The following is a 22609-nucleotide window of genomic DNA, read 5'->3' on the forward strand; positions in this document are numbered from 1 at the left end:
CCTGCCTCAGACTCCTGAGTAGCTGGGACTACAGGCGCCTGTCATGGTACCTGGCTAATTTTCTATTTTTAGTAGAGAGGGGCCCTTGCTCTTGCTTAGGCTGGTCTCAAACTGCTAAGCTCAAGGGATCCTCCCACCTCTGCTTCCCAGAGTTCTAGGATTACAGGAGTAAGCCACCACACCTGGCCAAGCCAGATGTTGTGTTGGGAGATTTAATAAATGTCAGTATTTATATATCTTATCTCTTGGGGCCAATTGCTTTACTTAGAAAAGAAGCTTACGGTCTCCTACCTTTGGAGTTAGTTTGAGACCAACAATATCATGGGAGTCCAGAAGTGGAAGGGGGAACGATGCCCTCACCATTTGGTGTACATGTCTTCACATAATGCCCCAGATTTCAGCACCATCCCTCAATCCTACCTTTAGCTGTTTGTAGTACCTGTCATATTCCGTATCTTCAGAGGATGAACCTTAACAGTTTTTTACTAGAGTGGAAAAGGGCAGCTGCCTGGCTGACCGTGCAGTAGCATAGTATGTGAGATTTTTTTCAATTCTTTTTAGGAAATACCTGTCACCTCTCCTTTCTGGGGTCCTGCAGCAAGAATTGGCTTGCTTTTTGTTCATTTTCTACCTATGCATACTTAGCATTTTTTTACTATCTCCTAAAACTTTGTTAATTTTTTTATCTCTTCTTTTTTTTTTTTTGTTTTATAGACATCATTCTATATCTTTTAAAAATTTTATTATTGCTAATAAATGGAATTTCTGGAGGATGCGGTGATCCATATTTGAGAGAATGTTAAATTTCACACATTATGTACCCCCTTCCAGCTTCATGCCATCTATAATTTTAATCGAAGTCTTTGTTGACTTTTTATAAGTTGTTTATTTATTTTTTAGCAAAATAGGGCCGAGTCCTGTAGGTGATACATAGGTAGAATAATTGTTTCACCTTTACCCAGTACCCTCTGGGTACTGATAGTTATATCCAACTCAGTTTTCTTTCATCTGTGTTTCAAATTAAAATTCAGGCATCTCACATCATTTATAAGTTAAAGTTTATACACCATTTTCGTTATCCCCTTTACCCCCTTTTTAAAATGTAGTCTAGTCTGATTTTTTGTCCAATTTATCATCCACACTGTTGCTACAATCATTTATAAAACTGATGCTTTTGAAGAGTGATTTTCTAAAAGTAATTACCTCTCGTGCTTAGAGTCTAATATATTCTCATAGTTTGAAGGATAAAGCTCAAACTTCTAGCTAAGCCTTCAGAAACCATTGTGATCTAGTCCCCTTTTTATTGATTCTTAACTTGGTTCTTTTCTTTCTGGATGAACTGAGACCAGCACAACATACTGTTTTGGCCACAGCCCTGTTGAATTTGCAGGTGTACAAAGACATCATGTTCACCCATGGTGTACCTCTCTATCTGTAGTGTTTTTTCTTTTCTTCCTTACTTTATTTTTTCTCACTCTTAGTTTATGTCTTCTCTTGGAAGTTTCCCTTGCTTTTCTTTACTGTCTGATTTGAATATCTTTTGCTTGTGTCCTTTTCCTACCTTGAACGATATTATCCACCATAGCATTCAACAGTATTTGTACAGTAATTTTTTTTTTGAATTAAAAAAAATCCATTTCTTTTTTTTTAAAATTAAATCATAGCTGTGTACATTAATGCAATCACGGAGTACAATGTACTGGTTTTATATACAATTTGAAATATTTTCATCAAACTGGCTAACGTAGCCTTCACGCATTTTCTTAGTTATTGTGTTTAGACATTTATATTCTACACCTAGTAAATTTCACATGTAACCTTGTAAGATGCACCATAGGTGTGGTCCCACCAATTACCCTCCCTCCACCCATCCTCCCCCCACCTTCCTCTCCCTCTCCCCTTTCCCCTTCTTTTTTGTACAGTAATTTTTGATGTTATTTTTGTGCCTCTTCCAGTAGACCTTCAGATTCCTTAATGACGAAGCATACTTGTTGAGCAGTTTTGAATGGGCAAAAAGAAATTTTGTTTTGAATAGGACAAAATACCAATATACATGTTTTGAGATTTCAAGTAACTTTCTATGTTTCCCAGGATAGGGTCCATAAGGTTTTGTTCTGAATTTCTGTGGTAACTTAAAGGGAAACTTTCACAATGTCTGGAGCCCTTGATGTCCTGCAAATGAAGAAGGATGATGTCCTCAAATTCTTTGCAGCAGGAACATACTAACCTTGACTTCCAAATGGAACAGTATATTTACAAAAAGAAAAATGATAGTAGGAATGGCTCAGGTGGTGCTATGCGTGAAAGAAGAAAAGAATCTTTCTAGGCCAAGGTAAGAACATAAAAGTATAAGTTTATATCTTCATAGGAGGGGAGAAAATTAAAAAAAATAAATAAAAAGTGTAAGTTTATTTTATATTAGAGGGAAGAGAGTGGGGCAGGGAGTAAGAGAGAGGAAAATGGGGGTGGTCAGAAAGTTAGAATAGTAGAATTATAGTACAATTGATAAGGTATTGTGAATGTGAATGTGTGTCCATTTTTCCTCTGCCAAGTTTGAAAAGAGACATTTTTCTAGGTGTTCCCAGTCCTGATGCCTGATTGTTCATATTCCATTGTTCCTCCTGGACACTCAGGAATCATATGAGGCTTAAAGGACAAATTCTAAACCACAAAAGTGTCACAGACCAGTCATGACATGGGTGGGTTTACTTCCTTGTGGCTTGGTGGTGCGAGGAGATCGAAGAAAATTATTAGTAGGAGTTACAGAATATTAGTATAGAGAAGTCATCAACTCAGACAAAGAGAGAGGTCTTAATGTAAACAAAGTCTTGATAAGGAAGCCAATCAGAGGCCGACTCAAGGATCAAATCTTAGCTGACCCACCGTCACACACCACAGATGTGATGTTTTAATACTCTTACAGCCCTGTGTCCAAACAGACTCCTCTGGCCCAATCGAGGTGACAGAAGAAAAGAGATCCTTCTTCTCTTTCTCTAGTCTGGAGCAAGTCTTCCTGGGTTGGCCAAAGTTTAAAGAATTAACATTCTTAACTGCCCAAACCACTCCCCCAGAGCACATAGGCTTGCCCTGGCAGAAAGCAGCTTCAAAGCCTCCAGCCAGCTGCTATGCAGTAGATGTGAGGGGACGGGGATATACAACACACCAGGCTTCAGAAAAATTAAAATGACAGGATCTTGCACTTCATGCTCAGAGCCTGGAAAATTGGCCCGATTCAAAACACTCATAACTGTTTCCCTTTGTCTAGACTTTGTTCCCTATTCCTAATAGTATTTCTAATCTACTAACAATTAATAATTGAGTCTTAGTTTCAAACTTAACAAAATTGTTATCACTAGCAATGCAAGCACATCAAGATATGACTCCACCCTTAAATCTTCCCACATGCAGGCTTCAACAAAGGAGCTAGGGAAAAGTAAAGGGAAATAATTTACTTTTCTTTTGGTCTTTTGGGTTCCTCAGTGGTTTGTGAAAACAGAAATACCCAGGGGTGGGGAGCTGCTGAAAAGAAAAAGAAAGCAGGCAGAGAGATAGACTTTAGTTCTTATTGAAAAACTACAAGGTGTTAATGTTTCTATTCTTTCACTATGACCATCCTTACAAAAGGGATGGTATCTACCATCTATCTCTGCCAAGATGTTGGCAGCTTCTGCCATTGTTGTCATTGAAAACCCTGTTGATATCAGAGTCACATTCTTTAGGAATACTGGCCTGTGAGCTGTGCTGAAGTTTGCTGCTGCAATTGGAGCCACTCCTATTGCTGGCTGCTTCATTCCTGGAACCTTCACTAACCACAGCCAGGCAGCATTCTGGGAGCCATGTCTTCTGGTGGATACTGATCCCAAGAGCCATCTCACGTTAACTTGCCTACCACTGCACTGTGTAAACCAGCTTCTCTGCATCATGGGGGCATCATCTTGTGCAGTAACAAGGGAGCTCACTCAGTGGTCTAACATGGTGGAGGCTGGCCTGGGAAGTTCTCCACGTGTGGCACCATCTCCCGGGAAATACCCGTGGGAGGTCTTGTCTGCTCTCTACTTCTACAGAGATACTGAAGAGATTGAAAAGGAAGAGCAGGCTGCTGCTGAGAAAGCTGTGCCCAAGGAGGAATTTCAGGGTGATTGGACTGCTCCTGCTCCTGAGCGCACTGCTACTCAACCTGTGGTTGCAGGCTGGTCTGAAGACTGCAGGTGCCCTCTGAGCCTAGGCAGCGGGTCCCCACTGAAGACAGGAGTGCCAGCCTGTCACGGAGACTGGCCTGCAGCAGACACCTCTGAAGGGTGGAAGCAACCCCTGCCTGGTTGTAAATTGTTTTTCCACAAGCTCTTAAGATGGAAATAAGGTTGACAGAAAATAAACATGAGTTTCTTTAAAAAAAGACTTCAAATAAACTGTGAGTCTGTACCTCAGAATATTACACCTGTAGCATCAGAGCAAGAGGAGGGTATTAGGGACTCAAAAGTGCCAAAACATTCCTACCCCGCCCAGTTTCTCACAGAGTGCACCTGGAGAGTGTTGCCAGAGTACTTTGTGACAGTCAGTGAAATTGTTAATTTGAGAATGAGTGTTGTGTCTTTGAGTTTCGTTTGTACTTTAAAACATTCTGGAATTTTCAGAACATGAACACATTGTGTTTTTATACTAAATAAATTTTCTAGGTCATATTAAAATACTGTTAAATTTTAATCAATACCAGAAGTTCGACTCCATCTGCTACAGAAGTATGAACTCATTAAAAACATTTTAAAATAATAGCATTTAAAGCTTCCTTGCTTTGGGGGCATTTTCTTCTCGATTGGAATTTGGCTACCTGTGATATGGCAGCTTAGTCGGGTATGTGTTGACTGAGTTGAGAATGCTGCCTCTCATTATGAGAGAGCAGTTGTGAATTGACGACACGCCGCACTGATTCTGAACACTTCACAAAATAAAACTACGTAGGTACAGTTGATGCTTTTTAGAGACTTATTTTAAGCACTTTTATAGAGCACATGTAGCAGCAGAATAAAAATATTAAACCAGGGTATGAATGGACATTGAATTAGTTTAACATCAGCATTAGAGTATTGGGTTTTTCTAACAAATGCGAATAAGTATCTAAAGCTAAATACAATAGACAGTACTGTGAATTGAATTAATAATTCATTTAAATTTAACAGTGTCACGTTATCTTGCCAAGTGAACTTCAAAATTCAAACCAGAAAAACAGAATAAGGGAATTCATTGTGAAATTGAATGGCATGAGCTGAACTTGAGCCCATAAACCCAGAACTTTATAGTTTTAAACCTCTCCTACCCCCAATAATCTCTTTATGGCCTTGGGCAAGTTATTCACAAAAACCCAACTCATAATCTAAATGAGAATGACAAAGGTATACAGATCTAGCTTTTAAAGCATTTGGATCTGACAGGAGCCTCCTAAGTGGTTGTTTTTCTTAGCTCTTTAGCAATTCTGTTTATATCTCTTTTATATTCTACCTTTTGCTATATTTATATCCAGTTTCTTTATAAAGACACATCATGTCCTTTGGAAGGAGTTTTTATGAAGTAATAGATGTATAGACCTAGGATTTGAAAAATTATACAAAGTAAAACTCCTTTTTCATGTGTCTAAAAGACATTGCTGTGATAGGTTTATTGTTCCCTGAATCATTAGCCTCATTGTAGTATGAGCCGTGATTGAGGAATGGCTCACAGTCATTGATGTTTGGCTCATAAGAGCATAAGAGATTTTAAATTCACATTTGTGGCTGAATAATTACTCCTTGGATTATTTACTGGAGAATAACCTATATTTTGTATTGCTTTAGGGCTGGACTAAATTTAGTTATTTGTCTAGAGATGTGTGGTCCAGGGGTTTGGCCAAATGACTTCTAGATGGGAGGTGGAGAAGCATTTTTTAAAAAACGTTTATTTTTTTCATGGCAGTTTGAGATTCACAGCAAATTTGAAAGGTACGGAGATTTTCCATGTACTCCCCCTGTTGCCACCCACCCAGGTCCGTCTGGCTCGTTGCCTGAGAGAAAGCCAATATCCAGACAGCAGAGAGAGGATTTGTTCCACATAGCACTAAGAGGGGGGACAAGAGAATTATCTTAAATCCACTGCCCCAAGAATTGGAGGCCAGGGATTTTAAAGACAGTTTGGTGGGCAGAAGATCAGTCAGGTTCTGCTAATTGGCTGGTTTCAGGACAGAGCCGTCAGTCCTTTGGTATGGGCGGCTGTCTGGGTGGGTCAGTTACTGGAATGCAGGACCTTGGATAGAGTGAACCTAGGGGTAGTTTTTGAGATATCTTTCAGGTCCTACATTCTGGGAAGGACCCACCTAGGCAAGGAATTGACCCAAATGGTCTTGTACACCCCCTGGCCCCTCAATTCTTTGGGAGGTGGATTTGAGAGAATTCTCCCATCTCCCATCTTGTTCTTATGTGGAGTTAAACCCTTTCTGTGATATAAACCTGCTGTCTCTGGATATTGACTTTCTTGGGCAGTGGACAGATCAACCTGGCTGGGCAGCAACAATTCCTTTGTATTTTTATAAATATTGTGTATTTTATAAATATTTCTCCCAAGCAGGGGGCTTGTTTTCTTATTCTCTTGACATCTTTTGCAGATCAGAAGTTTTTAATTTTAATGAAATCAGTCTCACTAGTTGTTTCTTTCATAGATGGTTTGGATGGGTTATGCCTTTGATGTTGTGTCACCACCATACCCAAGGTCATCTGTGTTTTCTTCTGTGTTATCTTCTAGGATTTTTATAGTTTTGGGATCCATTCTGATAGAATTTTGAGGGTATCTAGATTGACGTTTTAGCGTGGGTATGTCCAGTCATCCTACCACTATTTGTTGAAAAGCCTGTTTTGCTCCACGGTATTGCCTTTGTTTCTTCCTCAGAGATCAGTAGAGTGTATTTATGTGGCTCTCTTTCTGGGCTTGCTGTTCTCTTCCACTGCTCTGTTTGTCTGCTCTTTTGCCAATGCCACACTGTCTTGATTACCGTTGCTTTATAGTAAGGAAGTCCTGGAGTTGGGTAGTGTCAGTCTTCCAACTCTGTTCTTCTTTAGTATTGTGTTAGTTATTCTGGGTCTTTTGCATCTCCACGTAAACTTTAGAATCAGTTTATTGATATCTACTGGAAGAGTATTTTTAAAATTCTTTTTAAGTTTTTCTATCCTGATATTAGTCTGTCAAAGAAAAACTTTGTCAACCATATCTCACTCCCCCTGTAGAAATGAAAAATATAGGAATGACTAACCATGTGCTTATTTTATTTTCCTACTATTATTCATAGCATATTTTGGAAGATAAAGTTATTTTGGTAGCATTTGCTGAGGTTTTGCTATTATCACAGTGACAAACTATAATCCTTAAGATATCTTTGTGATTAATAAAGTTACTGAGTATTCAAAGGTATAAATGGAGTTCACATGGAGCATACACATACAATATAGTATTGTGTTAGGTTATAGAAACCAATGACTTGTGTTCAACAGGTTATGGTTGTACGTGGTATTAAGTTTAAAAAGAGGGTGGGATAAATGGATTTTATTATGACAGTCTGTATGGTACAAGAATATTTAATAATTCCCTGGTTTTAAATTAGTTTATAACCTATTTTCCTGTGGATGCTTTCAAGAATCTTTAAAAATCTGGATTAAGATTAGAACTAATACAAACTGAATACATCTGTTGCCATTTTAAAGCCAAGAACTGAAACATGGTTTTTGTATACTTTTCAAAAAAATATTTTCTAAATTGATTTTCTCTTAATTACATTTAAAACACAGTTTTAAAAAGCAGAAAGCAAAGATAAGCAGAAGAAAATTTCGTGTTGGTGGGTGGATTTCTTTTGAGAGTATATTCCAGTTTTTTTAGTATTATAACTGAATATAATTATTTCTTAGATTCTGTTTTTAAAAGATAGTATAGTATTTCATTTTTATATGAAACATTGTCATAACTGTGATCATTACCTTAGATAAATGACATTTGTGAGTAGCCAGGAATCAGGTGTTTGTGGATTTTGTTAAATCTGTCTCAGAGAACATTTTCCTTGTGTTGTATTTGCAGTATGTGTATGGTAATACCCAGAAAAACAAGCCTTTTAAAACCAAATATTCTATTTTTGTGACTGCATAAAAAATAATGTACTTTTATTATTATTCAAAACATACTGGAGAAAAGCAACTTAAGTTTACATGTGTTTATTTTGAATAAAATTATAGGTGATTTTAAATATGGATGGATTCTTACTTATACATGTGTATATTAGACATGTGTATGTTAAGTAAGAAAAATAAATAAAAAATATGGATGGATTTATTTTTAAAGAAAAATGACACAATGACTTAAATATATTCCATTAGAAGTAGCTTTTTTTTTTTTTTTTTTTTTTTGTCTTTTTGTTCAGCCGTTGGAGTCCCCTGTGACCTTGGGTACTTTTTCCATGAAGTGACTGATGGTTCGTGATGCTGTGTATTTTCTGGTTGCTTGCCTGTTGCCTGCCTCTGGGTTTGTCATCGCCCTTATGCTGACTTAGGCAGTATTTCTTCAGTCTCTTATCTTGGGGCTTTGATGCATATGTTCTGAAGGTGGCCACAGTGACTTTGGGTAGCAGCAGATGGCAAACCTTCAGGCTGCCACCGGCGATACTGGTGTTAAGTTGGGAAGTTAACGTTTGATGAAGAATCAGTAGTGCATATGAAAGAGCTTTCAGCGCTGAAATATCCTTTAATTAAAAATTAGCATACCAAAAACCATTGCAAATGTCTGGGCGTTTAAAGAAGTCTAAAATCCGTTGTTTTCTTATAGATGAAGTAGTTATTTACCAGCTTAGTTTTATGTGCTTCCTAACCTAGTTCTAGTTCTTTCTCCTCTATTCCTGCCCCAATCTGTTAGTAGTTAAGGTAGATAACGACATAAATTGAAATAGGGGATATTTTTAGGAGTCATAGCTATTTGCATAAACATTTATTTTTAATTTAATTTTATTTTTTGTCATCAAAAATCTTTATTTTCCAGACAGATCATCAAAAATCTTTATTTTCCGGACAGAAGTTACCATGGGTGATTACAAAAGTTTTGAGATGCACAAAAATTCAAGAAACATACATGGATGGAAACAAATGAAGTCCTCCTGGTGACACTGATAAGCCAAGCAAGTTAAAACTTGCATAGGTGAAATCAGAAAGCATGCTGTCAACTGGGTTTTCTGGAAGTGAAGTAATGAACCATAACACAGTCTGTCTCAAAACTTTTATAGCGACCCATGTAGGATTCTTTTTTTTTCTTTATAAGATCATAACTGTGTACATTAGTGGCATTTATGGGGTACACTGTGCTTATTGGTTATACAATGTGGAATGCTTACATCTGTCTGATTGATATAACCATCTCCTCGCTTACTTATTTGTTATAGTAAGACATTTATACTCTATTAATAGTTTTGAAATGTATCATTGCATTATGCACATTAGGTGAGGTCTCCCCCAAAACCCTCCATCCTCCTGACCTCCCCTCTTCCTCCTTTTCCCTCCTTCTTTCTGGACTGTATTTATATTTTACCATTCCTATGAATGTGTAGGTAATTATATACTGATTTCATAGTAGTATTGAATACATTGGATGCTTTTTTCCCCATTGTTGAGATACTTTACTAAGAAGAATATGTTCCAGCTCCATCCAAGTCAACATAAAAGATTGATGTTGCCATCTTTTTATGGCTGCATGGTATTCCGTGGTATACATATACCACAATTTGTTAATCCAATCAGGCTGCTTCCATGACTTGGCAATTATGAATTGAGCTGCAATAAACATTCTGGTGCAAATGTCCTTGCTGTAAAATGATTTTTGATCATCTGGGTATATATCTAATAGAGGAATTGCAGGATCAAACGGTAGGTCTCCTTTTAGTTCCTTGAGTGTTCTCTAAACTTCTTTCCAAAAAAGCCACATTAGCTTGCATTCCCACCATAAGTGTAGAAGTGTTCCCTTCTGTCTGCATCCATGCCAACATCTATAATTTTGGGATTTTGTGATGTGGGCTAATCTTACTGGAGTTAGATAATATCTCAAAGTGGTTTTAATTTGCATTTCTCTGGTGATTAAGGATGATGAGCATTTTTTCATGTGTGTAGGCCATGCACCTGTCTTCAGAGAAGTTTCTGTTCAAGTCTCTTGCCCACATAGAAATGGGGGGGGGAGTTATTTGTTCTTTTCTTACCTTTTTTTAAAAAATTAAGTCATAAATACATAAATCATGTTTACATTAATGCATTTATGGGGTACAATGTCCTGATTTTATATACGATTTGGAATGCTTACTTCAAACTGGTCAACATAGCCTTCACCTCACAGTTATTGTGTTAAGACATTTATACTCTACACTTAATAGATTTGATGTGTACCCTTGCAATATGCACCATAGGTGTGGTCCCACTGTTTACCCTCCCTCTATCCTACGTCCCCCCTCCTATCCTGTCCCCCTCTTCTTCCATCCTTCATCCTGGGCTATAGTTGTGTTTTATCTTTCATATGAAAGTGTGGGTGATTACAAATTGGTTTCATAATAGTATTGAGTACATTGGATACTTTTTCTTCCATTCTTGAAATACTTTGCTAAGAAGAATACGTTCCAGCTCCATCCATGTAAAGTCTCCGTCTTTTTAAAGGCTGCATAATATTCCATGGTGTACATATACCATAATTTGTTAATCCATTCATGGATCGATGGGCATTTGGGCTTCTTCCATGACTTGGCTATTATGAATTGAGCTGCAATAAATAATCTGGTACAAATATCTTTGTTGTAAAGTGATTTTTGGTATTTTAGATATATACCTAGTAGAGGAATTGCAGGATCAAATGACAGGTTTACTTTTAGATCCCTAAGTGTTCTCCAAGCTTCTTTCTAAAAGGAACATATTAGCTTGCACTCCCACCAGCAGTGCAGAAGTATTCCCTTTTTGCCACATCCACAACATCATCTATAGTTTTTGGATTTTGTTATGTGAGCTACTCTTACTGGAGTTAGATGATATCTCAAAGTGGTTTCGATTTGCATTTCTCTGATGATTAAAGATGATGAGCATTTTTCAAATATCTGTAGGCCATGTTCCTGTCTTCTTCAGAGAAGCTTCTTTCTTTTTCTTGTTGTTTTTCTTTTTTTTTTTTAGAGACAGAGTCTCACTTTATCACCCTCGGTAGAGTGCCATAGCATCACAGCTCACAGCAACCTCCAACTCTTGGGCTTAGGCAATTTTCTTGCCTCAGCCTCCCAAGTAGCTGGGACTACAGGTGCCTGCCACAATCCCTGACTATTTTTTTGTTCCAGTTTGGCCAGGGCTGGGTTCGAACCCGCCACCCTCGTTATATGGGGCTGGCGCCCTACCCACTGAGCCACAGGTGCCACCCTTCAGAGAAGCTTCTGTTCAAGTCTCTTGCCCACAATGAAATGGTATCACTTGTTCTTTTCTTATTAATAAGTTTGAGTTCTCTGTGGATTCTGGTTATCAAACCTTTGTCAGAAATACAACCTGCAAATATCCTCTCTCATTCTGAGGGCTGTCTGCTTGCTTTACTTACTGTATTCTTGGCTGTGCAGAAGCTTTTTAGTTTGATCATGCATAAACATTTAAAGTATAGTGTATTTTGAGTTACAGTTTAGGATTTTAATAACAAAAAAAGAAATGTGGATTTTGAGCTCTACCTTCATATAATCCTGATAGATTTGGTCTGCTGTCTTCTACCTTTGAAGATATTTCAGGATTCAATAAAAGCCTAAAAAACTCAACCTGCCTGAAGAGATAATTCACTTTGTTCTGATTTAGTTGGTGATTCTTGACTTTGCCATCTGTCCACATAGCAACACCCTTTTTGGACTGTTTGTTCATTCACTCCATGATAACGTGCCGTGTTGGACGTTCTAACACGAGTGGAGCACTGGTAAGGCTCCAGAGGGGTTTTGTGTTGCCATTGTTCCCCTTAAGTCCTAGGAATCCCTTTCACAACACCTTTCTCTACTGAAAATAGATCCTTGGTGAAAATGTCCTTTAGACTAGAGTTATAAGTATCCATGTTGAATTTTATTCTTCATACTTGAATTTCCATCAGTGAAACAACTTTTGTGAAACCACGAGCAGATTGGTTTCATGGCATAACATGAGAGAAGTGTCTCTGCACAGTCTGTTCATGCTCATGCTCTTGACGCTAGACTAAAGCTATAGGTGCAACATCTTTTGCTTTTGGAGTTGCTGGGCAAGTGGTACAGGGAACACTGCTAGCCTTCTGGTGCCAAAGAAAGAGAAAGTGGGACCCCGGTGGGGAAAATTGTTGTTATCAGAGGTCAACAGTATTATTCCTTGTTTTCCAAGTAGGTGAATTTTGATAAGAGATACCTGGTGAGAATAATGTATGGAATTAAATATTAACAGTTGAAATACATTGTGAATATTGTAAGGATACAAAATCGATGGGTTTTAACAGAAAATATGAATAACATTTGATTATTATCGTGTGGAATTATGAGATGAAAACAAAGTTTTAGTGCTCTGTATTTGTGGTTCACAACCATTTCTACAGAAGGACAACATTACCAGCTCTTGTTAAGGTTAACAAAATGCATTTAGCCTGGACTATTTTTTAAAGAGATTATAGTAAGTCATATTCATTTGAAGCTATGTTCAGAAAAACTGTTTTATCTGCGCAGTTGGGCTTGTGTACTTTCTCTGGCTTCTTTATTGTCTTGTCCTGTTCTTTCTTGAATGTTTATTTATGTGTGAATTCCCAGAAGTGTAACTTGCACAGGTGAAGTCTCATTCATATTGCATCCAGCAAACACCACTAAGGGACAGATTGTGTGTCCAATATGACTGTCTTTATAGGCTTTTCTTTTTCTTTTCTTTTTTTTTTTTTTTGAGACAGGAGCCTCAAACTGTCCCCCTGGATAGAGTGCCGTGGCATCTCAGCTCACAGCAACCTCCAACTCCTGGGCTCAAGCGAGTCTCCTGCCTCAGCCTCCCAAGTAGCTGGGACCACAGGCGCCTGCCACAACGCCCAGCTATTTTTTGGTTGCAGCCATCATTGTTGTTTGGCGGGCCCAGGCTGGATTCGAACCCTCTACCTTGGGTGTACATGGCTGGCACCTTAGCCACTTGAGCCACAGGTGCTGAGCCTATAGGCTTTTCTTAAACACTTATTTTAACTTTTGTTAACTGTTCTGGAGTCCCGAAAAGTCCAGTAAAGTAGAGACAGACCTTCCCTCAAATTACAAAGGTATTCTTTCTTTTTAAAGGAATTGGAACAGAAGTTGCTTTCAGAGAAATCCGGACTTCCAATGTCAACATTTAAATTAAATATCTAAAAAGATTCAAGAATGGGTTGACACTTAACCTCCACTACAGGGAACTTCCCACACTTCTTCACCACAATCACAGTGTCTGTGTAGTAGCATGTCTCTTTTCTCTTTTCCAAATTTATTTTTCTGTATGTGCTTAAAAAAATTATCGTTTATGTTTTGGTGTGCTTGCTGCCTTTGCAAAGATGGTTGCCTAGTTTAAATATTAGGCCTTTCTTATTGTAGTTAGCAAAAATCAGTTGTAGCTTTTCCTACTACTGTTATGAAAGAAGGTAGGCAAGTTTTATTATGCTGGTGGAGCTGAAGAACAGATGAGGTTAGTCCGTAAGGAATAAGTTGTCTGCTTTTTTTTTCAAGTTAGAAGCAGTGGTTCTCGATATTAATATGGGCAAAGATGGAGTAATCTCTTCTGTTAGACCATATGCTAATATAGTGCTGATAAGTATGTGTGAAAAATGAAAGAGAGAAGCATATTAATTGTATTCTTTCAATAAGGTATGCTATGCAAGGTAATTATTTCATGACAGCTTTAGTTATAGTACTTGTTTTATCATGAAATAAAAGATGGTCTTAGGAGCCTTTTATTGTTGGAAAGACAATTGTATCAAACTCATACAAATTAGATTTTTGTCTTTATAAAGGTGAACAAACCCATGAGCAGTTTTTAAATCAATGTATTCTAGTCTAGAAATGAACGAATTCTGTTTGAGGGTTAAAGAAGCTATTATTTTGTCCTTTATGCTGACAGCTTCATTACAGATTGGCCTACTGTTGGCATTAAAAAAATGTTTGGCTCCTTATGATCTTTGTGCATGCAACTATAATATTAATGCAGCACCATAGCACTGTTCATTAAGAAATGACTTTAAATGAGGTTGAAGCGTGTAAATTTGGAAAGATACAGATGTTAAATGCAGTCGTTCCTCTTTGTGTACAGCCGTATGGCTAATAATTTCCAAGTGGCTAAAGCTCTTGTTAGCAGGAGTGCTGGTGTGTTAAGAATGGCTCTATAAATAACTTTAAGAACTGAAGTTGAAGGTGCTTCTTTTAAAGACTATTGTTAACTAAACATTATTGCCAAACAGATGGAAAGCATTCACCAGCCTGATGTTTTTAGGTCTAATTATATTATCACCAGCCCTGTACGGCTCAGTTGAAGAGGTGTATCCAGAGGCCAATTTATAATCATTTAGCCAACACCTGTTTGGGAGAAATTGACAGTCAAAGGGCACATTTTAAAAAAATCGCATATGTTCTTGTGTTTATTACCTCAATGTGAATGTTGTCTAGTTGTAAACAAACTTGGAGAAGAAAGTAAATATAAACAAAGCAGCATTTCCTAGCCATCTTTATCTGTCTTAATTTGGTCTTCTTATCTGATCTGCTTTATGCTTCATGGCTAAGTGAGACCAGCAAAGAGATCTCACTTCTGATTTATACAGATATATTCTGTGTAGTCAAGTAAGAAGCTTTTGGTAGGAAAAAGAAGCTCTTTAATTATACAGCTTCCAAACCTTTCACCTGGTAAGGTGTTTTCTTTTCATATAGATGTATCTTATTCGAACAGGACTGGCTTTCTGTGAGTGACTTAGAAGAGTCACACCTGATATGAAACCAAATGAGACTTAGAGAACACTCAACATCTCTGTAGGTTCAGTAGATGTCCAGTGAGCCTTCCTTTGTACAGACAGGACCATTTTGCCTTCTTTTGCACTCCTGAGATGTTAATTTAAACTTTCAAGGTTCAAGTTCTGTGAATGTGTTTCCATAACTTGGTGGTTCAAGATTTGTGATAAAGATTTGGCTCAGAGGGCAATTATGGGGAGAATAGGTCTATCCTGTCTGAAAATAATAAAAATCCAAACCTTTTTTTGAACCAGTGATCCCACTAACTCTTTCATTTTAATGTTCTTCCTTTTTCTTACATACTTCACTATTGAAAGATTTATATATGCCACCTCCATTTTCTTACCACCCATTATTAACTCAGGGCAGTCTGGCTTCTATCCTCAGCAGTTCGCTTTATAATACAATATTGAAAGTCACCAGTGACTTCTAACTAACACAGCCATCATTTCCCAGTCCTCATTCTTCATAGTTTCTCTTTGTTGTTTGGTACTGATGATTACTCTCATCTTAAGCCTTCTCTCTCTCTGACATCCAAACTGTTATATTTTCTCTTTGTACTTTTCTCTCTATAGTTTTGATTGCTGTTGTTTTATCTACCTAAAACATTCCAACTATGTATGATTTCAAGACTTAGACATAAATAAGCTTAGCAGTTAAAGAGGAACAACTCTGGAACCAGACTGTCCAGGTTTGCGTTTCCCTCTCGTGGGCCTGGGCACATTAACAGTTTTGTGTTTGTTTCCTCATCTGTATAAGTGGTTAATGAGAGATACCTACAGCTTTGAATTGTTGAGGGCCTTACATGATTTATTATCATTCTTTGAAGCCCAACACAGTGCCTAGTTTAAAGGAAGTGTTCCAGCGGGGTACATTCTCACCTCTTCAACTTGTATCTTTATGCAGAATGTTCAAATGTAAATCTTTAGCTCCTGACTTATTTTCTGAGTTTCCTATATCTCCATCTACCTTACAGACTTTTATTTTTATTTTTATTTATTTATTTTTTTTGAGACAGAGCCTCAAGCTGTCCCCCTGGGCAGAGTGCCGTGGCATTACAGCTCACAGCAACCTCTAACTCCTGGACTCAAGCGAGTCTCCTGCCTCCGCCTCCCAAGTAGCTGGGACCACAGGTGCCTGCCACAGCGCCTGGCTATTTTTTGGTTGCAGCCATCATTGTTGTTTGGCGGGTCCGGGCTAGGGATTCGAACCCACCACCTTAGGTGTATGTGGCTGGCGCCTTAGCCAGCTGAGCTATAGGCACCGAGCCCAGACTTTTAGATTTGAATTCACTAACTATATGTTTCTTGAACATTTACTATGTGAGAACAATGTTATATGACAGAGAAATGCATTTTTTTCTGTTAGTTTTCTATTGCTATTATAACAGATTATCACATTTAGCAGCTTACGACAACTGCATTCATTATCTCAGAGTTCTGTAGCTCAGTGGTCTGGCATAGGTCTCTGGGCTAAAATCAAGGTGCTGGCAATGCTGCATCTCTTACTGGAGGCTCTGGAGAAGAATCCACTTCCAGGCTTATTCAGGTTATTGGCTGAATTCTGTTCTTTGCACTTGTGGGACTGAACTATATATTTCTTTCTTTCTTTTTTTTTTTTGAGACAGAGTCTTACTTTGTCACTCTCAGTAGAGTGCCATGGCGTTTCAGCTCACAACAATCTCAAACTCCTGGGCTCAAGCAATTCTCTTGTCTCAGCTTTCCAAGTAGCTGGGACTACAGGTGCCCACCACAATGCCCAGCTTTTTTTTTTTTTTTTCTTTTTAAGAGACAAGGTCTCTCTGGTCTTGAACCCGTGAGCTCAGGCAGTTCACCTGCCTCGGCCTCCCAGAGTGCTAGGATTACAGCCACCGCGCCTGGCCTGAACTCTGTATTCCTTTGCTAGCTGTCAGCCCAGGGCTGATCTTTGCTCCTAGAAGTTACCTGCTATGAGCTCCCACAAGCCTTTCTCTGGTTCCTGCATGTGGGTCTCTAAATCTCAGGGCCAGCAGCTGTGTGTCCCTTTCATACTTCACGTGTCTCTGCTTTTCCCTTCTGCCACTTCTCTTTTGTGCCTTTCATTTCTTCTGATAGGAAACAGTTCTCTGCCTTTAAGGGTTCATGTGATTTGGAGCCTACCCAGATAATCTAGCATAATCTCTCTGTATGTTAATTACATCCCCATAGTTCTTTCTGTAAGTAACATGACATATCCACAGATTCTGAGAGTCTTAGGGTATGAACATCTTTGGGGGTCATTATTCTTCCTAAGACGTGCTCATGGAAAGCTTAAAGTCTTGTTGGGAGATAAACAAAAGTAAATTTAAGGATTAGAGGTACTATGTTAGAAATTGGTACTGTGTAAAATGGGAGCACAAAAAAAGGGAAAAACATATTTAGTGTTACTAAGAGAGTGACATTTGTGCTGAATATGGAAATATGAGTGCTTGTTTGATAAATGTCTGGGGGAACCTTTCAGGGAGAAGAAGAAATAGTAATAGCAATACTAACAACTGGCTGTACTTTTATAAGATTATCTCACAGAAATCCTAACTAGTGGTAGCTACTATTATTATCCACCATCATAGCTTCTACACATGAAGAAATGTTTTTATATATAGAATATGAATGGCAAAATCATCTCATTGAGTTGTTGAAAGGATTAACATTGATTATACATGGCTAAAGCACAGCACATGGTAAATGCTTAGAACACGGTAGATGAGAGGGAATAGAGGGTGGATCAGAGAAGAGCTTAGGAGGTAGAATTGATTTGACTTGGTGGATGGTTCACAGTGACTTACTGAGCTCTTTGGTTTGGAAACTTGCGTGGAGGGTAGTGTTATTCAATACCATAGGAGGAGGAGCAAGGTTTTTTTTTTTTTTTTTTGGTGAGGGCAGGGTTTTGGGAAGAGGAAGGTATGATTTCATGAGGTACCTTTGGGAATATCTATTGAAATTAAATATAAATTTAAATTGTATAGGATAGGCTAAACACCCAGAAGAAAGGTCAAAGATAAAGTTGTTACTATTTCTTCAAATTCATCGTGTATAAAATGGAATTTGCCATCTTCTCAAACTTGTTTCCCATCTTAACTTTTTCGTTTCTTCTCACCATTCTTAAATTAAAAAAAAAAAAAAAATTACAGTTTTTTTCATCCTTAACTCCTATTTCTCCTTATCCAGAGGTAGACTGGTAAATGTTTAACATTCAGTATTCTGGAGGCAAGGGAAAGCCTCATTTGCAGTATTTGCTGATTTCTGTGGTAAAATCCCCCACCCACCCCCCCACCCCGCCTCCAATTTTAGAGGATGGTTGCTTTTGTTCTATGATGGCAGAACAGTACATGGGCCTGCAAAGCCTAAGATTTTTATTTCCATTCAACCTTTGCTATAGTGTTTCCAAAATAATAAAAATTTAATAGAATAGGATAGTCCCTATTTCTCTTTACTCTTCCATCCATCAAGATAGAGGTTGGGGGTGGCCAGTTCAAGGGAGCAGTGTGTGACATCATGAACTTGGGCTCATGGACATTATGGACTTAGGCTTTTTCTCTCAGTGAGATAAGAAGAGTAACCTGTTCTAACTTGTATTTTAAGAAGAAGACCCTGACTGCTGGTTTGAAGATGCACCATAGGGTAGCAAAGATGGAAACGGGGAGATCAGTTGGAAGACTGATTAACATAAGCGAGGTAGGAATTTGTATTTGCATAGATCAGGGTGGTAGTTGTGGGAGTGGTGAGGTGAGTTCACATACTGGGTACAGTTTGAAGATACAGATGACAGGGTTTGTTGGTGATAAAAGGGGGACTCAGGGTGCGTCCAAGGTCGAGAAGCTGTACCAAAAGGATGCTGTAGGCTATAGCTCAAGTTACTGAGATTGCCTTATAGCAAGTTGCTACGTAAGAGGTTTTAGGAAGAGAACAGAGACTTCAGCATTTTTTTTTTTTTTTACTACTTTCTCTTAACCTTACATATTTCATGAGGAAAAATTCTGTGTCTACACTAATATTTCCTTCATTTTTAAGAAATATATTTTCAAATAAATCTAGGAAACAGTAATGTTTGTTAAAGATGGCACTTTTAGAAAAGGAAACTGTAATAAAACCCATTTGGGGTAAGACTGTTTTGATCTTATGATTGGTGATTTAAAAAATATTTATTCAGAAATTGATAATTTTAGGGGAGTTGATTCCAGCCTCTTCTCCTAAAACCCTTGAAGGTTAGTTTCCAGAAGTTGAGTTAATCTCTCATTGTATTGTAAATAAAGTATTACTCATGTCTTTTATGTAGGTTTTACTTGTAATGGACACAAGGACAGAGCAGACATTCATTTTAAAAGTAAGTAGAATTTGTGTGTTTAATGAATTAAAAATTTTAATTTCAAATTATGCTGCTGAAAGAAAATATATTAAATATTTTTTCCTGGGTATTTGAATGTTCTTTTATGTTTTGGTGACTCCTTCCTTCCTTCTTTCTTTCCTTTTTTCCTTCCTCCCTCTCTTCCTCCCTGCTTCCCTCCCACCCCCCACCCCCCATCTTTCTTTTTCTCCCTTTCCTTCTCTCCCTCCTGTCCTTCCTTTCTTTTGATAGGGTCTGACTGTGTTCCCCAGGCTAGAGTGCAATGGTGTCATCATAGCTTGCTATGACTTCAAACTCCTGGGCTCAAGTGATCCTCTTGCCTCAGCCTTCTAAGTACCTGGGATTATAGGCACATGTCACCCCGACCTGCTAATTTTTATATTTTTTGTAGAGACAGGGTCTCGCTCTATTGCCCAGGCTAGTCTTGAATGCCTGGGCTGAAGCTATCCTCCTACTTTGGCCTCCCAAAGTACTAGGATTACAGACACAAACCACCATGCCTGGCCATTTATTTACAAGGCTGGACAATTAAGTTTGTGAACTCATCTTAGAAAAGGTGCTACATACCTCATTGCTGAGTATACCTCACCGTTGAGGTACTCCCCTTGAGAAGCTGTGCACCAGTGCCAGTGCCAAGTCCACACTTCAAAGCAATTTTGTTTAGAACTCTTTTTCTGGAATGGCCATCAGAGTTTCATTATCTGAAGTTTGATAATTAAGTTTGAAAACTTGTCCTAGATAAAGCAGTACATACCTTATTGCTGAATATCACTGTGGTCACCAGATGGCCAAGGAGAATACTTGAAATTTTTGCCTAAAGTTTTTGTTACAGGTATTTGGGGAAAGGTTACTTACATTCTCGCTCTCTTTTTGACTTAAATTTAATTTTGATTATATTTAACTAAATTTATACCTAAGTGACTAAAGAGAAAAAACCCCCTCAAATTTGTAATTTTTAAATTGTATTTGGAACGGATTGTGATAGTACATATTCTAAAACATCCTAATTTAAGCGTTTCTGCAGCATTCAGAAGTGAATTGATAAGTTGTATATTTCAGCTTCTGATACTCTCTCTTTTGCTGATGAGGTGCAGCAGGAGGACACAGTAACAGATACAGAAACACATTTCTGTTTGTGAATAATACATTGACATTTCCCTTGTTTTTCAAACCAGAGTATGACATAAGCAAATGCTCAAACCTTGTTTCTTATGAGAAGATTTAATAATCTTTGTACTTTTGGGGGATAGGATTTTTAAATTGTCTGGTTAATCTAGGAATACTTTTGTGTCTCGGGAATTTGAATTGATCTCACATCTACTGCTTTAAAGACATATATAAGTAAAATGAAACTTAAGAAAAGGTCACAGAGAAATAACTGTGTGTCATCCTGATGACTTAGTTTGAGAGCATCTCTAATAAAAACACTGACCCACATAATTGATTTTAATGGCAGCTTTGTGGCATCTTCCGTTCTCTGGATTCACGCCAGATGCCATCAGCAGAGCCTCTAGGGACTGAGGGGCACAGAGCAGCAGATGAGTGGTTTCTCTGAAGCCCAGAGTAACTCGGATAGATTAGTTTGGTTGATAAACACAGAGCACAGCAGGCTCCAAAGGCAACTGAGGATACAACTGACCTTTTTGTTCTCTGTCAGGGTCTAAGGAAAAGCAGTGAATACAGCAGGAACAGAAAGACCATCATCCCCCGCTGTGTGCCCAACATGGTGTGTCTGCACAAGTACATCATCTCTGAGGAGTCAGTGTTTCTTGTGCTACAGCACGCGGAAGGTTGGTTTATGGTTTAGATTGTTTATGGAGTGAAGAGTGTCACCGTCTTAGCCTTTCAGTTTCTGTAATGCCCTTTCTTCTGTCATTTCATGAGAACAGATGAAATATGTGAGACAAATGTAAGAAACTATTCCTCTGCTCTCCCTCCCTGCGTTGAATTGTGAGGGAAAATGAAAACCCAGGTGAATGGTAGATTTCATTTGAACTATAGCACCCTTCTTAGATATGCTTAACTGTTTACTTTCTCACTGAATTTATCTGCTGTCAGAGAACTTTAATGTGAATACATGCTAAGAGCTAGGTTTTATTTTAGGGATATTTGTTCTCTTGTTCTCTGCTAAAAAGATACATTTATGTTAGATGACTAAAATGAAAAGCATCCCCTAAAGAATTAATTAATTACCTCCTTTTTTTTAGAAGGCAAGGGTGTTTGTTTAGCATTTGACATTACCTAGTTATTCTCATCTGAGTTTTTATGAATACAGCCATTGGCATCACATATGGGTACAAAGCTGAGGCACAGTGCTCTGCCTTCAAACTATTTATGAAATTCCAGCTCTTAGTAGAGGGAACAGGTGGCAAAAAAAAAAAAATAGTATGTTTTGATTTGCTTTTGCCCTTTAACACCTGAATTTAAATAAATCATCTTTTATTTAGAATGACAGAACAAAGCATATAAATATAAATTCACTTAGCAAATATTGCCTTTTGGCTTTTAAGAAATATTCTTAAAATAGTAAAAATAATAGTTGTTTTCCATATTTCACAAAGACATTATTATTTTTATATTACTGAGAATAAAGAACTACTGTGCTTTACTAATAGGTGTAACATCTGAATTGAATACATTTTCCCTGGAAAAAGTCATTGCTTTTTGGAATGGGGTCTCTTACGATAACTAATGCAAGATTTTTGATGGGGGCAATAAAGTATTAATATTGTTTATTATGAAGTATAGCACAAGATAACTACAGATGGAGGGAAGACCTCCAGATGCAGTATTTAATAGGAAATTCAGAAGGGGCTCCATGGTCTCTCAGGTATTAAGAGAGTTAATTGCGTGTGTGAATTGGATAACTAATTCACCTTTGTTCAGACATTATAGACAGCTTTTATCTGAGGATACCAGTGCATTACAGACATTATTGAATTAGAGGTCATGTCATCTGATAGCAAAATACAGCCACCTCTGGTGTGGAACAAAATAACTTGCGTAGTAATAATCCATAATAATTTAGAACAAGGTCAGTAGGATGAACGTAATTATAGTCAATATTCTATTACCCAGTGTGGATTATTCATGTTAGAGATTATCTCAGGCAAATTTTCAATCCTAGCTTACCTCTGTTATTTGTAGCTTCACCTTCCTCTTCCTCCTCAAATCATTCTTTAGTTTTTCTTCTGCCAATTTCTCACCTTCCCACACCTCTCAAAACTATGTCTTTTTTTTTTTTTT

The 22609-nt window shown here is 37.8% G+C and overlaps 1 protein-coding gene across 4 annotated transcripts in view; it reads left to right on the top strand.

The window, feature by feature from the left end:
• The window catches only part of RPS6KC1 (ribosomal protein S6 kinase C1), a 196358-nt gene that overhangs the window by 133378 nt on the left and 40371 nt on the right, over window positions 1-22609 (top strand). For all 4 annotated transcript variants that reach the window (XM_003802043.2, XM_023508196.1, XM_023508197.1 and 1 more), the window contains 2 exons: window positions 19295-19342; window positions 21021-21153. In XM_003802043.2, the coding sequence (XP_003802091.1) occupies window positions 19295-19342; window positions 21021-21153 (181 nt within the window). The remainder of the gene's footprint in view (window positions 1-19294; window positions 19343-21020; window positions 21154-22609) is intronic.

This window comes from Otolemur garnettii, unplaced genomic scaffold (assembly GCF_000181295.1).
Source record: "Otolemur garnettii isolate 467f Iridium unplaced genomic scaffold, OtoGar3 scaffold00229, whole genome shotgun sequence".
NCBI lineage: Eukaryota > Metazoa > Chordata > Mammalia > Primates > Galagidae > Otolemur > Otolemur garnettii.